Source organism: Fringilla coelebs (assembly GCF_963513975.1).
Source record: "Fringilla coelebs genome assembly, chromosome: 24".
NCBI lineage: Eukaryota > Metazoa > Chordata > Aves > Passeriformes > Fringillidae > Fringilla > Fringilla coelebs.
This window is the reverse complement of record NC_140050.1, coordinates 2696033-2712965: the sequence shown is the minus strand read 5'-3', so window position 1 is coordinate 2712965 and position 16933 is coordinate 2696033. Positions and strand designations below refer to the sequence as shown.

At 62.7% G+C, this 16933-nt stretch overlaps 3 protein-coding genes across 3 annotated transcripts; 2 read left to right on the top strand and 1 right to left on the bottom strand.

Moving 5' to 3' along the window:
• Window positions 1–368: 368 nt before the first annotated feature.
• On the bottom strand, window positions 369–7351 carry APBA3 (amyloid beta precursor protein binding family A member 3). Its single transcript, XM_084220944.1, has 10 exons — window positions 6222–7351; window positions 5737–5776; window positions 5186–5331; window positions 4959–5045; window positions 4247–4405; window positions 3724–3903; window positions 3307–3519; window positions 2225–2344; window positions 1355–1495; window positions 369–1259 (listed from the first exon to the last, which is right to left on the bottom strand). The coding sequence occupies exons 1-10, from the start codon at window positions 7284–7286 to the stop codon at window positions 1188–1190; spliced, it is 2223 nt and encodes a 740-aa protein (XP_084077070.1). The 5' UTR covers window positions 7287–7351; the 3' UTR covers window positions 369–1187.
• Window positions 7352–7378: 27 nt separating this feature from the next.
• MRPL54 (mitochondrial ribosomal protein L54) lies at window positions 7379–8515 on the top strand. Its single transcript, XM_084220945.1, has 3 exons — window positions 7379–7511; window positions 7850–8006; window positions 8270–8515. Exons 1-3 carry the CDS (start codon window positions 7436–7438, stop codon window positions 8400–8402), a joined length of 366 nt encoding a protein of 121 aa, XP_084077071.1. The 5' UTR covers window positions 7379–7435; the 3' UTR covers window positions 8403–8515.
• Window positions 8516–9543: 1028 nt separating this feature from the next.
• Window positions 9544–16450, top strand: LOC311162550 (mucosa-associated lymphoid tissue lymphoma translocation protein 1-like). Its single transcript, XM_084220952.1, is given in 19 exon segments — window positions 9544–9574; window positions 10321–10462; window positions 10634–10800; window positions 11274–11404; window positions 11514–11652; window positions 11655–11661; window positions 11985–12069; window positions 12071–12163; window positions 12274–12370; window positions 12517–12564; window positions 12659–12694; window positions 13074–13277; window positions 13426–13603; window positions 13893–13967; window positions 14397–14524; window positions 14636–14782; window positions 15039–15196; window positions 15287–15421; window positions 15515–16450. Coding segments are annotated over 18 exon segments (2211 nt in total). The 5' UTR covers window positions 9544–9574; window positions 10321–10325; the 3' UTR covers window positions 15761–16450.
• The last annotated feature ends 483 nt before the right edge of the window (window positions 16451–16933 follow it).

Below are 16933 nucleotides of genomic sequence, written 5' to 3'. Positions count from 1 at the left end.
TGGGCTGGGCCCAATCCTGCTATACCCTGCATCACCAAGTGCCTGCACTACCACGTGTCTCCTTCCCTTTTGGCCACAGCCACTGCTACTGGAATAAAAAGGATGTTCGGATCAGGATGGGCTGTTTCTCGGGGTGCTGGGTGGCAGGATACAGGGGACACTGCACAGCAGGGTGGTCCTGCTGGGACCCAGGCACCTCCCTGGCCAGTGGCCCTGTATACAATGAGGCATCACAAGGGGACTTGGGGTCTGGCACCACAGCAGGCCTGGGATGTGCTTCCCAGAGCTGAGCCTCCTCTGCTGCAGTCCCCTTGCAGCTCCTCAAATGCAGCCTCCCATATGTCCCAAAATTTTTATTTTTAGAGCAACCAAGCACACAGGCACAGCCAGGTCAGCACTCCTGCAGCCTTGGGGGCCCAGAGACCTGTTCACAAAAAGGCTCACAGCCCCAAACTCCCAGGATGTGGGACTGGACAATGCCAAGTTGCCTTCTGCTGCTCCAGGGGCTGTGACTCTGGGCTGGGCTATGCATGCAGAGCGATTCAAGGCAGCACCAGGTAAAAGCTGAGGCAGGTTCCCAGCTTGGTGCAATGTGTCTAACGGAAAGTTTGCACCCCAACAGGCCTCTGGCCAAGCCACGGGAGTAGAAGAGGTGCCAAGAGTGCTTCTGCCCTTAAGGCTGAATCTGGGAGTTGCTGGGTATCCCTCAGGGGTGCCAGTGTGCACCCTCACATGGCTGTTCTACTCTGGGGCTGTGCTGGCTGAGCTCTGGAGTTGAGCTGTGCTTCCAGCACCATCCCCACCTTGGGAAAGGCACTGTTGGTGAGTGTAGAAGTACAATAGTCAGTGACTGGGTGGGGGGAACTTTCACATAGGGCCCCCTCTCCTCCCACAAGCATAAGGCCAAGGCGAGGGACCCTGTGCAGCAGCAGGACAGGCACTGTGCAGGCACTGTGAGGGGGGAAAGATCATTGGAGCAGGAGAGCTGCCCAAAGCGTGGCACCACAGGCCTTGATGCTGCTCAGGCTGGGTATCAGCTCCCAGTGTCCCACTGTGTCCTGAGTAAAACAAAAGAGGTGCGGACTTGGGCCCTGCCGAGGGCTCTGCTGCAGGGCTGGGGCAGAAAGCAGAACCAGTCCTGCCCCTGCAGCCCTGGGCTCACTCCTGCCTGCCCCAGGCATGGTGGCTCAGAGGAAGAGGGGCTGCTCCTGCCCTGTCAGCAGACGGTATGTGGAGGCTGGCATGGTCTTGATGTGCACCTAGGCAGAGAGGCACAGATTAGAGACCCCAGCCTGGGCTGGAGGGTGCTGGTGCACAGCTCTGAGCCCAGCAGCTCTGTGGGGGCCCAGCTCACCTCGCTGACCGCCTCGGTGAGGATCTGGATGATCTTCTCGTGTGGTGTGGCCACCACGCTCTGCCCGTTGATCTCGATGATGCGGTGCCCCACGCGGATGCCACCCCGCTCCGCGATGCCACCGCGCATCAGGCTGCAGATCTGGGAGAGGGGAGTGCTGTGAGAGCAGGGCTGTGCCCACAGCCCAGCCCTGTCACCACTGCTCCAAACCCTCACAGCCCCGTAGCTCTTGGCCAGAGCTCTGCCTGGGGTGCACACCTCCTCCAGCCCCTGGGCAGGCAGTGAGGGCGGAGATGCTCCTGTGCGTTGCTGCCACCAGAGTGACGTGCTGGGCTGGGGCCAGCGCAGCCCCCAGGATTCTGTCCCACAGCTGACTCACTGAACCCTCCTGCTCCCCCCCTCAGGCTGGGGCTGCAGAGACTGAGCTACTCCCTGGGGCAACAGGAGAGACCCACATCTCCAGTCCTGGGGGAGCACCAGTTGGTGTGTGAGGTGCCCGTGCCACCCACCCACCCAGCTCCCACTGAGCCGAGGAATGCCCCTCTCTGCCTTCCCAACAGAGCCACAGGAGAGCCCAGGGCAGGGAGTAGCTCGGGCACAGGGGACACAAACAACTGCCACTGAGTGCATGCCCAGAAAGCCAGGAAGAAGCCTCCACCCTGAAAGCAAAGAGCACCAGGAAGAGGGATACAACCACCAGTGCTGCAGAAAGGCTGTGAGGAGCTTTTTGCTGTGCACAGCAGAGCCCTGTGACGCCTCGGCCTGGGCAGGCACGTGCAGTGTGGGAGCTGGGCACTGGTCCCTGGACACAGCTGGCTCTGCCTGTCCCTCAGTAGACCCTGGCCCAGCTCCCATCCCACAGGCACTCACCACACCGTTCTCAACACAGAAGCCCAGCTGGTACTTGGAGTCAGGGCGTCGGATGACAGCTGTGGTGACAGGGGGACAGTGCACTATGTTCAGTGTCACCTCAGTCTGGTGCTTCAGCTCCTGGAAGGTGGGATGGGGCATGGTCAGATTTTGGAGAGCTATTCAGACTGGTTGAGGGGTGATGCAGTCCTCCTGGGGGAAAATACAGACTCCCACATGGACTTCTGTTTTGCAACTTCCCCTGGTTTCCTCTTTCCCTGTCCCCTCACTGGCTTGGTACCACTGGTGGCTGCCCCCCTTTCCCGGGAGACCAATCCCCTTTGCCCTGCCCTTAGCTCTGCCCTCCACCCCTTCCTCTTCTTAAGCTGCCTGCACCATATTGCTCTCTTTCTTGCTGCATTCCCTTCAGGCCACATGTGATATACTTCGCTGAAATAAAACCTTGCAAAAAGGAGCCTTTCTAGCCTCTCTCACTGAGCCAGCTGTGGTGAGTGTTGTGTGTGGATTTGATTGCATTGTCTAAATGTTAACCCAACCTACTTTTCTACAGGAGAGATTTGTTGGGAAGTTAATAGGCAGCAGCACCCACCATCCAACACCCGAATGAGCGAATTGCTCATTTGAGGGCTGAGGATTAGCAAGTTGTTTTCAAGGGGAAACTGAGGCACACAAAAGGATCCCGCAAATACAAATCCAGGGACAAGAATTTACAAACCCAGCCCAAGACATCCTTGACCCTGAGGCTATGCTGTCCTTACTTTCAGCTCCTTCCCATCCTACTGAGAGCTAGATGATGCAACAGGTTCCCTTCAGGACAGGTGCCCGCCTCCTCCTCCACCCTCCTTTTCAGGCGGGGCCACAGCAAGTACACTCCCCAACTTTGTCCCTTTGTCCCCTGCCTTTCTCCAAGCACTCTGAGCAGGAACTTCCACAGCCTACAGGACAGGTATGACCTCTGCACACCTGTCTCCAAAGCTGGGCGCACCAAGGGAGTCCCGGCGTCACAGACCGCCCCAGATCATTCAGGCCAGTCCCCATCTCCCCCATGGGGTGAGGCAGGAGGTCACCCTGCCCTGACTCACCCGGATGATGCTCTGGCAGGTGCCCAGGGGCAGCCCCACCAGGCTGGTCCCGTTGACCGACATGAGGCGGTCCCCGATGCTCAGCTCGCCCGAGCGCTCCGCGGGGCCCCCGTGCATCAGGTTGGCGATGACCACGGTGGGCAGGATGGAGCCCCAGCCCGACTCCACGATGGCGATGCCCAAGATCTCCCCCTTCTGCTTCCGGATGCACACCTGGGGGAAGAACAGGCGGGTTATGGTCAACCTCCACCAGAGCCGTGGAGCACGTGTCCCAGCCCACAGCTGCACGCACAGCTGGCTGGGATGGGGTCTGGTTTTGGAGGGAGCACCTCAGCTACCCAGGGAGTCACGGAGTGGATGGCACAGAGGTGCCAGAGGGTTCCCCAAATTGTCCCCACCCCTCAGAACAGCTCTTACATCCTTGCAGTTCTCCTGCCGGGAGAAGTGGGTCAGCTCTGTGTTGTACTGCTCCTGATCCTCCAGGGCACGGCTGTACTGCCGCGGGCTCAGCTCGCTGGGGTCGATGCTGTTGGCCTCCAGGAAGCGCTGGTAGGCCACGCCGAATGCCTGCCCGATGGCCTGGGCGATGACCTGCGCCTGGAGAACCACAGGGGCTGTTCCTGCCCGTGGCTCAGGGCTGGAGCCAACAGCTCCCAAGTGCCCTGCAGGGCCCAGCACAGGAACCGTCCTTGGGAGCTCCAGGGTGTCCTGGCTCCTTCCCTGCTGGAATGGGCCCCTGTGTGGAGCCAACCCTCCCCTCCACTTTGCTCGCTGGGGCTGTGTGGCACAGAGATGCTCAGGCTGGGCTTCTCCCTCTCCCTAGTGGGGAGGGAGGGGTCTCTGCTGCAGCCCCAGCCCAGAACACCCAGTTATTACACTGGGATGGGACTCAGGTCCCCAGGGTCACCCGCCCACGCCAGGGACCCGTGTGCTGCCTCACATCAGGTGAGTGGAAGACGTGGCAGATCATCTTGTAGAGCCGCTTCTCCTCTGCTACCTCCGAGCGCCGCGGCAGCTTCCGGCGCGCCATGAGCACCACGAGGGAGCCAATGTCGGCAATGTAGGAGATGGTCTGGAGGGAGTGGTCCATCATGGCCTCCTGGCAAGGGGAACAGGCAGAGTTCAGCCCCCTCGGGGATGTCAGACCATGTGGGCACTGCGAGCCTGCTGGCACTACAAGCAGGAAGGGTTTGACTACGGTGCTAGGATGTGGCACAGCTGCCCAGCACACGCTGGGCAGAAACCATGTCTGTGCCAAAAGGTACAAACAGATCCTTCATCAAGGACTCATTTGTGTCCCTGGGTGTCGCCAGGGCACAGGGCAGCTCTTGCCTCTTGCTATAATGCAGAAACTAATCCTGAGGAAAAGAGCTCTCCAGATTTCAAGTCTGGGTTCCCCAGAGCTCAGTCTGGGTTCCCAGCAGCTCCACAGGATGCAGGTCACATGGGAAACCTTGTGCAGCCACACAGAGAGGCAAGGACATGACACAGGATGGCTATGAAGTGACATGTACCCTCCCAGACACGTATCCTCATCCATAGGCCATCACTGGGCAAGACCCTGCTGGCATGGGAGCAAAGCTGAGATCCTGAGACCAACAGGAATGTTGAAGCAGCCACAGAGCCACGTAGTTACTGCTGTTCCTGCTCACCTGAGTGTCAGCAGCGAGCACCTTGATCCTCTGTGTGGAGACAAACAGATCCACCTCCGTCATGGGCTGGGACTCCCCTTCGGGTGCCTGCAGAATGATGGAGAGGTCACAGGACCCTGCTGGGACCCAGCCCCACAGCCAGGTGCCCTCAGGCAGATCCTGGGCACTGCCCCACACCCACAGGGGGCAAGGCTCGGGGCAGCCATGCCCCCCCATCTCTCCTGCACCTTGATCCTGTCCACAGCCTCCTGGGCCTGTGCCATGCGGACACTGGTCGGGGGGTTCCTCTCCGAGGCCAGCTGCGTGGAGCCCAGATACTTGGCCCCAAAAATCACACCATCCAGCAAGTCCTCTGGGTCACAAGGGCCTGGAACTGAGGCATTGGGAGGGACTGAGCAGAGGCTGCTCCCCCACCTCTGAAACTGGGGGTACCAACTCCTGCTGCCTTGTTAGCTGCATTCCTACACACACAGAAGCAGCTCAGTGCTTGGTACATGGGCACCTGGCATCACTGGAGGACCAGTGCTGCTTTCCCCTTCCCTTAGGAACACATGGCATCCTTTTCCCAAAGTACACCCCCTCCCTGATCCCTGACACACCTCCATTTCTTCAGCAAAGCCTCAAACAAGCCACGTGGAACCTGGTGCACTCACTCTGGGTGGGTGCAGAGCTGCTGTTCCCTCCCTAACCGGGACCCTGGACCACGCCCATTCAGGGTGAGAGCAGGTGGGGCAGGACTCTTGGATGCTCTCGCTGCTCAAGAACAGAAGCAACTCACCCTCTTTGAAGGCTGGGCAGGATGATGGGGATTCCCTGTTCTGCAAAGCAATGAGAGAGCAAGTGAGGCTGTGGCACGGATCTCAGGGATTCAGCCTGCCTGGCCCTGGAGAAGTGGGACAGCAAGGGCAGTGTCCCTGGGGATGGGGGAAATGGCACAGCGTCCTAGGTTTGGACAGGGAGGAACAGGGTCCTGGGGCTGGAGGGAAAGATGGCACAGGATCCCAGGACCAGAGGGGCTGTTCGAAACCACCAGCTTCTGCCCCAGGGCACACAGCCAGCCAGCCATGCAAGCATGCATTCAGGGCTGAAGCTGGTACTGAGGGTCTTGTCTGGGAAATCTCGCAGCACAAGGCCCTGTAAGACCTGAGTGAAGTCGTCCCCAGCTCTCCTTTGCGCCCATCCCAGACCCCAGGAGGGATCAGAGCCAAGGGGCATGTCCTGGCTCCTGCTGCCCCACAGCAGCCCAAGGCACAGTGCACTCACGGTCACAGCGCCCTGAGGTGGCTGCTCTGTCCCGGGCACCAGAGCAGAAGGCAGGGCTGCCCACGCTGGCTCCGGGGAACCTTCCCGAGCACCATTGCAGGCAGAATCGCCCTCGCAAAGCCCCTCTCCATAACACCAGCTGCCAGAAGGTTCTTCCTCTGAGCTCTCTGGCCTCCCCAGCCCTTCAGGCTTCTCCACAGCGGCTGGTTCCTCCTGAGCCTGCAGCATCTCCAGGTTGGTCCCAGCCAGGACATCGGAGTGGGCCAAGGGGGTTTCAGCACCAGCCTCAGGCAGTCCCCCCTCGTAGCACAGGAGGCTCAGCAAGTCCTCCCGGTCAGCCTCGGCGAAGAGCAGCCCGTGGCAGGGCCGGTCGCAGGCGGAGTGCTGCGGGCAGCAGGGACGCGTCGCCAGGCCTCGGCCCGTGGCCACGTGCAGCGGGCACGGCCGGCACCTGCCCGGGCACTGCCCGCGGCCCCGCCGGGCACCAGCGCCCGAGGGGGACGGCGAGCCCTCCTTTGGGGCTGACGGGCAGTCACGGAGGTTGGGGTCGAGGGTCTCAAGCTGAGCAAGCAGCCCTTGGATCTCCGAGGGTTCGTCCTCCACATCCTCGGTCCACTCGGCCCTCGGTGCGGGGCGGGAGCGGGGCTCGGGGGTCTCATCCAGCTCCATGCCCGCGGGGTCGGCGCTGCTGGGGGTCCGGGGGCGCCCCGTGCCCCGGGGGGCGCTCCTGGCGCCGGGCTCCCAGCGGGCAGAGCCCTGCGGCACCTCGGGCACCGCCTCCGCTTCCACCACCCTTCCTGAGCCCCGGCACAGCTCGGTCCGTCCGCCCGCGCCTCCTGCCAGGTCCGGGGCAGCGGCGGGCCCCGGCCCCTCCGGCCCGGAGCCGCTGCCGGGCTGCGGGGCGGTACGTGAAGGCTCCTCCAGCCGCCCGCCGCCCTCACAGCGCCCAGGGGCGTCCGGTCCGTCCTCCGTGTCCATGGCCCGCGGCTCCGCGCTCTCATCGCTGCCGCCGCCGGGGACATGAAGCGCGGCTGCCTGGAAGTCCATAGTGGTACCGGTCTCCATGAGGCCGGCGGCCCGGGAAGGGCCCGGGCCGGGCGGACACGGTCACTACCGGCGCCTCCGGCCGGGACGGGACGGTCCCGCCGCCGTTTCCGTTCGCTCTGCGCAGGCGCGGCCGCGGTCCCGCCCCGGTCCCGCCGTGCCCCGCGCCCATGGCCGCCCGGGGGCTGCTGTGGGCGGTGGGAGCTGTTTTCCGCGTCCCGGCCCGCTGCTACGCCAAGAAACCCGGTGAGGCTCCCCCGGGCACCGGCCCCGGCCCGCGCTCCTCGGTCCCGGCCCGTTGTGTCCCCCTGTTTGTCGTCCCCCCCCCCGTCCCTCCGTGCACCGGTCCCGCGCTTCTCGCCCGTGGTACTGGCCTTGCCCTGCCCGCGCTCCTGGTCTCAGGGCCCTCCCCGGTGGTGCTGCCGGCCCAGCTCCATTCCTTGTGGCCCCCACTCTCAGCCGGTTTCGACCCCTGTTAGCGCCCCGCGATGCCCTTGCCCTCGAGTCCTTCCCCTGCCTGCGTCCTGCACCCCCGGCACATCCCCTGCCTTCACTCTACCCTCACCCTGCCCTTTTCCCCACAGCCGCCAAGTCCAAAGGCAAGGGTGCGCCGAAGGAGGCGTTGAAGGGGCCGGAGGTGTGCACCGACCCCACCATGCTCGCCACCCACGCCATGGGGGTCAACTACTTCAAGGAGGGTCCGGAGGTGGTCCTGAAGCCCGAGTCCGAGTACCCCGACTGGTGCGTGCTGCCCCACTCCCCTCTGTGCCCCAGAGGTGCCATCCCCGGTGCACAGAGCTATGTAAGAGGGACAGGGAAGTGTTCTTCGAGGAGGCAGACTGCCCCTCTGCAACCCAGACACCTTCCACAGGGTCAGGAGACAGGAGTGGCTGCACTGTGGATGTGTGGTGAGGGATCTGCACATCCTGGTCACTCACGTCCATCCTGTGCTTGTCCCTTTGTCCTCCTTCCCACAGCCTCATACCCTCTGCATTCACCCCCAGGCTCTTTAAGATCCACCTTGGGCCCCCCAAGAAGCTGGAGGAGCTGGACCCCAACTCGCTTGAGTATTGGAGGCGCCTGCGGAAGTACAACACATGGCAGCGCAACAAGTTGAAGAAGGGCAAGAAGCTGTAGGTGCTGCTGAGCTTGGGGCTTCCCTGTGCCAGCACAAGTGGCACTGGAACCTGCCCTGGCTCTTAGTCTCTTCTCCGTGCTGTAAATAAGAAATAAATCTCTGGTGAGGCTGATATGTGTTACAAAGGCTGTGACAACCCCAGATCCTTTGCAAGCTCATGCCGAGGGCTGAGGCAACACAGGCCACAAGGTCTCAGTGTGTTTGTTAGTACAGAAGCTCAGGTTTTGGGTCATAGAGAGAGCCCACACTGCACACGGGTCCTGCTCCATCACCGCCTGTACCACGGCAGCTGGGGCTGAGGGCTCCGTGGGGATGGGGGGTGGGGAATGACCCACCCATGTCACTGCATCCCTGGCCAGTGGATCTCAGGGCCTGAGCAGCCTGTGCTCCCCGTGGCTGGAAAGATGGGGGCCAGGCTTTGGCAGTGCTGTGGGACAGCAGGCGAGGTGAGGGAGGGGCCATGGTGGCCTGTTGCAGTGCCACCCCGACACCATGCTTTCCTTTCCTCCTCCAGCAGCAGGAGCAGTGGTGCTGGGATGCCCGGGCTTGGCACAGTGAAGGCAGGGTCTTCCCCACAGCAACGGGGGCCTCACTGCTCTATCTCTGCTTCTCCTTGGGCAGCTTCAGCCTGGCAAAGCCCAGCAGCTTCCCCTGGCCTCCGTTCTGCCTGTGTGTTGGGCACACCTGGCTGAGAGGTGCCACAGTCACCTCAGCTCACTCCACCTTGGACTCACTGCCCTGCAGCTCCTTCTGGGCTCCAGTTGGGCTCTGGAGAAAAGAGGTGCCTGTGGATTCCTGCAGTGAGGAAGGGACAATGCAGCCTCTGCCTGGCCTGGCCGTGGCCCTGGTGCTGTGTGCCCTGTGACAGGGCCGGGCTGTGCCCAGCTCCCACGGGGCTGTGGGGCGGGAGGGGGGGTGGCAGCTCTGCACCCACGTGCTGCACAACAGGAAGGAAGAGGGAGGGAAGCAGAAGTGCTGTGCTGCAGCGCGGGGGCGATTTTGGGGGAGATTTTGGGCTGAACCCTCATTTCCTCTGTGTGGGGCTCAGTGCACAGCCTGGGAGCTGATGAGGCTCAGCCATACCCTGTGGTGAGTGCCCATCCCTGCCGGGCCAGCAGCTCACCCTCCCTTCACCACGCTCAGAGTGTCCAGATCCCAAATCCAGCAGCAGGTGAGCAGACGGAGCACCTGGGTCCCTGCCCTCTGTCTTGGAGCCCCCTGCTTGGGTGAGTGTCACCCAGCTGCTCTGGATAGCTTAGTCCTGGGGACAAGGGTCCTTCTGGGGTGGGTTCTTGGGAAGGGACCTGAGGGGAGGAGGAGGGAACTGCCCCGTCCAGATGGTTCGTGTCACACAAACCTTTCCCAGGATTCAGGGCAAGCTGAGCTGGGTCCCGGTCCCAAGACCCCCATGTACCCTATGCTGACCCCCCTGTAGGCCCCTCAAGGTGACTCCAGAGCCACCTTGCAGAGGCCTGGTGACAGCAAGCGGGCTGCTGCTGCCCTAATATGGCCTCTGCCAGAAGGAGAGGGGTACTGGGGCCCCATTCTCTGTGTCACCTGAAAGGACAGGGAAGGTGATGGGGGCCATGCCCTCCTTCTAGTTCTGTGGACCCCATTCCATGAAGGTCCCTTTCCTGGGGCCAGGCTAAAGTACCCTGGCTCCTTGCCCAAGGCTGGGGGTGAGCGGAGTCCCCTGTGCCACCCAGCTCGCAGAGTGGCAATGTGTGTCACTCCTGGCTGGCTGCCGGGGCGAGATCCAGCAGCGCCGCCCAGCCAGGTCCCAGCACCTCCTCAGGCTCCTGACACCAGGGATCTCATTGTTCTCCCCTGAGTCACCCTGTGCCCAGAGGGGTCCGGTGGGGCACGGGGCCTGGCACCCCGTCAGCCACTGACAGCTCGTCCCCTCGGCGTCCCCAGGAGCGATGGGGGACTGGAACATGCCCATCGGCTCGCTGGGCGAGGAGGTGGTGTCCCGGCTGTGTGAGCTGCTGGATAACGCCGGCCGGGGCTGGCGCAAGCTGGCCGAGCTGGCCGGGGCCGAGAAACGCTTCAGGTGCAGGTAGGGCTGGGGGAGCCCTGCCGGGGGCTGTCCCCGACCGGGTTACCATGGGCACAGCTCTGCCGGGGGCTGGCGGAGGGCGCACGGGTCAGTTCCCACCGGGGCTGGGCTCCCATCCGCCCCGAGGGAGGGGGCTGGGGCTGTGGCTCTGACGGCTGCGGGCGCTTGCAGCGTGGAGGAGCTGGAGATGTGCTCGCTGAAGGTGCTGGAGCCCCGCGGGAGCCCCACACAGTGCCTGCTGCAGCTCCTGGCCGAGCGCGACTGCACCCTCCGGTACCTGCTGGGCTGCCTGGAGCGCATGGGGCATGAACAGGCCTGCCAGGTGCTCAGCTCCGCCGGTACGGACGGGCAGCGGGACCGGGGCGTGCAGAGGAGCACCGGGGGCAGGGTCTCAGCAAGAGGAAATGGGCATGGGGGTGAAGAACAGCAGTTCTTGTTGGGGGTCTGGCTCTGGTAGTGAGGTGCTGGGCAGGCAGGATAGATGCAACAGGATGAGATAGGATGGGATGTGGTCTGATTGGATGGGACAGGACAGACTGGGATGGGATGGGATGGGATGGGATAGAGCAGAGTGGGATGGGATAGACTGAAACAAAATGAGATGTGTGGATGCGCTAGCACTGAATATGCCAGGGATAAGGTGGGATGAGATGGTTGGAACAGGACAGAGGTATGGGATGTGATGGGATGGGCTGGGAGAGGAGAATCTGTGGTGGGTGGGGGTGGGGCAAGATAGGATGGGACTGGATGGTATGGGGTGGTGCAGGACAGGGCACTCAGCCAGCCCAGGCTGGTCTCTCCTCTCCCGCAGTCCAGGATGTGATTCGCATCACAGTGCAGCCAGAGTCGAAGGTGGTGGCGGAGGGGACACAGGTGTCCCTGACCTGCTGTGCGACTGGCCCGCCAGGGCTTATGTACCAGTGGTTCTGTGGGAGGCAGGAGGTGAGGTCCCACTGTGCCACATTGAGCAGGGTCCCTGAACCCTGGCTGTGGTGAGGGACCCGCATGGGTGAGGAAGCATATTTCTCCTTGGCCTCCTCCTGTCTTGTAGGTGCCTGGAGCCACATCCCCAGAGCTGGTGATTGACACAGCCACTCCTGCAGGCCAGTGGTACATCTGCCGGGTGAACTGTGGGGCCACCTTCACCTTCTCTAGGTGGGCTCATGTGCAAGTGGAGAAGAGCAGCAGCCCCAGCTCAGGTGGGTCTTGAGATCTCTGTCCCTGGGCTGGCAGCTAAGGGACACCACTTGCCTGATTGGGACATTTCCTGCAGGGCACCTCTTGCCCCATCAGGACAGGGATGGGTCCTGAGTGGTGTCATTTGTCATGTAAGGCCCTGGCTCAGCTGTGAAGGTCTCTGGGCTTGCTGGGGTGATGGTGCCCGCAGAGGAATCACAAGCCCTTCTCATGCCTGCTGCCTCGTGGGTGCCAGAGCCTGCGGCTTTAGAAACTGGGGCCTGGAGCAGTGCTGCAGAATGCTTCCATGGCTAGGTGCCTAATTTGCCGCCCTTCCCTTCCCCAGCCAGTGGCTACTGCCCGAGCATGGCAGGGCTGCAGATCCTGCGGCAGCCGCGGCCGTGCCGCCTGGCCGAGGGGGACACGCTGGTGCTGGAGTGCAGAGCCATTGGCAACCCCCCACCCCAGTACCAGTGGTTCAGGAACCGGCGCCCCGTGGAAGGGGCACAGGCACCCCAGTTCCAGGTATGGAGGGACCTCTGGCATGGCACAGCATGCTATAGCATGGCACAGTGTGCCACAGTGCAGTGTGGTCTGGCACACTGCCCCAGCCTCCTGCTCTGCCCTGCTGGCAGGTGAAGCTGGTGACAACGGCCGAGCGGGGCAGCTACTCCTGCCACGTGTTCAACCTCTTCCACGAGGTGTGGAGCCAGGAGGTGGACGTGGAGATTGGTGAGGGCCCCAGACAAACCTCTGTGACCCCCCCACCTGCTCTGTTCCCAGGAAAGCCCTCATGGCTGCACAGTTTTGGGGGGACTGCAGCCCATGCTGGGAGGTGATGTCATACAAATGGGTCCCTGACATCCCCTCTGCCACAGGCCCACGACTCTTCACCTCTGGAGGCTCCTGGCAGGAGGGGGATGGAGGTAGGTGGGAGCAGAGCAGACAGGTCTGTGCTGCTCTGCCCGCCGTGCTCCCCTGGCACTGAAGGACCATGGCACAGCATTTCTCTCTTCCCAGGCTCCCTAGAGCATGGCAGCCCTGGACAGCTGTATGGTAAGAGCCTGCCCAGGAGGGGCTGGTGGCCCTGGGGGCCTCTGACTGTTGCCGGTGTCACCACTGTCACCGCATAAGGCTTTACTTGGCCAGTAATGCTTTGGGTGCAGCATTCTGGAAGAGTGAAACAGCAGCCCAGCCCCAACCCGAAATAGGAGAGCAGATTGGCACCTTAACCCTCAACCCAAATCCCCAGGCCTAGCCCTTACCCATAACCTGAGGGTTCAGGGATCAGTGAGGCAGGGCTGCCATAGGGTACCTTGGTACCCAGGCACCGTGATGCTGGCCAGAACTGGATGTCACCTCTGTGGGCTGTGGGCAGCATGGAGAGCAGGCGTGTCCCACTCTGTAGCAACACCTCCCTCTCCCATCCTTGCAGCCACGGACAAAGTGGCGCTGCTGATTGGCAACATGCACTACGTGCACCACAAGCAGCTGCAGGCGCCCATCGTGGATGTTCACGCCCTCGGTGCCCTCCTGTGCCAGCTCGACTTCAAGGTGGTGTCACTGCTGGACCTGTGCAAGGCTGAGATGCAGATGGCCGTCGATGAGTTCCTCCTCCTCCTTGACAAGGGCGTCTATGGTGCGACAGCACCTGCCAGGGTGGCTCCAACCCAGGGGGAGCTGGGTGGTTTTATGCTGGTGGAGTCTTGGGGTGCAGCCAGGCAAGAAGCAGGTGCTGGCAGGTCAGGGGATGTCACCATGTCACCTGCCCTGTGTTCCCCCAGCAGGTTTGCTCTACTATGCCGGGCACGGCTATGAAAATTTTGGCAACAGCTTCATGGTGCCCATCGACGCGCCCAGCGCCTACACGTCAGAGCACTGCCTGTGCGTGCAGCGGGTGCTGCAGGAGATGCAGCAGCGCCGCACTGGCCTCAACATCTTCCTGCTTGACATGTGCCGCAAGAGGTGACCCGGCTCTGCCACCCACCGGGGGACAAGCTGCTGCTTGGGGACAGCCAGCACAGGGACCTGTTGTTGGTGGCTCCTGGGGGCGGGTAGCGGGGCACCCCCAGGGTCCCATCTAAACCCATTGTATTTGTCTAAATGCCCCAAGGCTTAACTGCCCCTGTGGGCTAGCAAATGCTGTAGTGGGTGGGCAGAGGGGCACAGAGCAGCCCTCAAGGTCTGGTGTGCTTTGGGGTGGGTTTTGGGGGAGGACAGGTTCTCACTCTGCCCAGCTTCTCTTCTCTTGCAGGAATCTCAATGATGACATCATCCCGCAGGTTGGGGCGCTGGAGGTCACGGCCAACATCGTCTTTGGCTATGCCACGTGGGTCCCCTCCCACCATCCTCTGGCACAGGCAGTGGGGCTGAGTCTCCCTGCCTAGCTCAGGGGCTCAGACCCCCACGGCTGCATCCCTCCACCCTTGATGCTGGAGGGGTTGGGCAAGCGGCAGCCCCCAGTCCCTCACAGGGCAGGGAGGTGCCCATGACACTGCTTGGCTTTGGGCAGCACCTGCTGCCATGAAGCTTCAAGGCTCCTCCAGAGCACAGGGGTTTGGGCTGGTGATGCTTTAAGCATCCAGGATCTGGCCATGCTCTCACCTGTCCCCAGCACAGTGGCCAGATGGTGTGATAGGAACAGGAAGAGTGCTGGGCACCCAGCTCTGCCTTCCTTAGGGCTGTCATCCTGTTGGGGGCCAGTTCCCAGGGAGTGCCAGACCCCATGACAGATCCAATCACTGCCCTGTCCCCGCAGGTGTGCGGATGCCGAAGCCTATGAGCTGAGCCAGGATGAGCTCTCTAACGGCATCTTCGTCACCTTCCTCAAGCGCTGGCTGCTGGAGGATGAGAAGATCACGGTGCTGCTGGACAAGGTGGCCGAGGGTGAGTGAGGAGCAGTGGGGAACAATGACCCCCCCCCCCCGGTAGCCCCTGCCAACGCCCTGTGCCCCTGCCAACGCCCTGTGCCCCTGCCAACACCCTGTGCCCCTGCAGACATGGGCACTCTGGAGATCACGCGGGGCCGGCAGGCACTGGAGCTCCGCAGCAACCTCTCAGAGAGACGGGCTCTGACAGACCCCATCCACCCCCCGGGCCAGGATGAGTCCTCTGCCAGGAACCTGCAGTGGGCCAAGGCTCACGGTGAGTCATGGCCACCCTGTCCCAAGCTGGCATCTGGAGGGAGGACAGCCCCAGGAGCAGAGAGAGGCTGTGAGCATCTGCGGGGTTCCTCCCACCTGGAGGAGAAAGTGCCGGCACAGAGCCACCAGCCTGGAGACAGCAACAACTTGTTGGCAGCCCTGCTCTGGGGTGACCCAGCGGCCACCTCACCTGTGGGTGCAGCTCCAGCCCTGAGCCCCTGCAAGTCCCAGCCCTGTGCTCCCTGTCCCCTCCCTAGTCCTGCCGGAGAGCCGGCACCTCTGCTTTGACTGCGGTGTCACCGTCCAGCTGGGCTTCGCTGCTGAGTTCTCCAACATTATGATCATCTACACACGTGTGATGGCTGCCCCCAGGGACATCACCAAGTGTGAGGCCCGACTCACTGATATTCCTGAGGTGGGAGCAGCTGCTGAAGCCCCCACCAGGGCAGCTCTGGGGAACGGGGGGGAAGCTGTGGTGGTCTTCACGAGGATGCCCTCATGGCAGGAGCTGGATGTGGACCTCAAGTGCACCAACAAGGAGAGCCCAGAGGAGCTGGGCAGCCCACTGGCACCCATCTGGAGCCTCGGCTGCCCCTCCTGCTGCCTCTACAGCCGGATCTGTGGCTTGCAGAAGCTGCAGGTAAGAGCCATGGCAAGCGGGGGCCGGTGTCGGGGGCACAGTGTGACCATGGCCGTGCCAGGGCAGGTGCCCATGGTGCTGGTGTCCCTGCAGCAGGAGCTGGCCTTCACCGTGTGCCTGCAGTACCGCTACCAGGGCATGGACGACTTTGTGGAGGAGCGGCAGCGGGTGAACGTGGGGCGGCCGCTCATCGCCAAGCTCAACCTGCAGTGGGCAGCCCCCCCCCCACCAGCCTACAGCCCCCTCTGCCCCTCTGCCCCCGGGAGCTGGGGGGTAGGGGAGAGCTCATGGGTCAACACTCCTGAGGAGAACCTGAGCCCTGAGGGCCCCACCCTGTAGAAGGACAGTGAGGCCCCAGCCCCAACACCGCAGTCCCCTGGCACCATGCCTGTCCTGCTGGGGAGCCAGGGCATGGACGGGGTGCAGGTGACATGCACAGAGGCTGGCCTCCATCCTGGCCTCTGCCAAGGGGTGCAGGTCTCACAGCACAGCATGGCTGGGACTGTAGGCCCCAGCCACATGTCCCTGGCATGGCAGTGCCACCCCTTCATCCCTGGGCATCACAATGCCACCCCCACATCCCTTGGCAGTGCCACCCCTTCATCCCTGGGCAGTGCCACCCCCACGTCCCTTGGCAGTGCCACCCCTTCATCCATGGGCAGTGCCACCCCCACGTCCCTTGGCAGTGCCACCCCTTCATCCCTGGGCAGTGTCACCCCCACGTCCCTTAGCAGTGCCACCCCTTCATCCCTGGGCAGTGCCACCCCCACGTCCCTCGGCAGTGCCACCCCTTCATCCCTGGGCAGTGCCAGCCCCACATCCCTTGGCAGTGCCACCCCTTCATCCCTGAGCAGTGCTACCCCTTCATCCCTGGGCAGTGCCACCCCCACATGCCAGGCCACCACCAGGCAGTGCAGGGGCAGAGTGCCAGAGACCACGGCTCAGCGGGCTCGAGGCGTCGTGCCGGGGCAGGGCTAGGTTCATTCAGGCCTGGGAGAAATAGAGAGAAATAAGCAGCTTAGGGGGCAAATCCCGCGGGAGGAGATTACAGGGTGGGAGCGGGAGGGCTCCTGCTCGGCCACAAGGGGGTGGGAGCACCCCCTGGTACCCCCAGCGCTCCCAGCAGCACCCACTCCTCACAGTACAGCCCCAGGAACCGGCCCCTTCTGGGCAGTGAGCAATTTCAAGACAGTATTGGGATCTAAGGGGGGAAAAAAAAAAATCCCTTTTTGCTTGAATTTTTCCCACACAAACTCCCACATGCTGGGGCAGGCTCCAGTGGGTATCCACCGGGGAAAGCACCAATAAAGTGATCCGGCCAGGCGGCTCGGTGCTTCTGCGCCCTCCCAGTGTTTAAATGGCATTTTTGGGGTCAGTAATCTTGCCCGTTCCTGCAGGCGGTGCAGTGCAGCACCGGGCGCACCCACGGGAGGGAAGGGGGGTACCAAGTGCGGGTACCCCGACATTCCCCGTTCCACCCCAAGGAAAACAGCTCATTTCCATCATTCACAC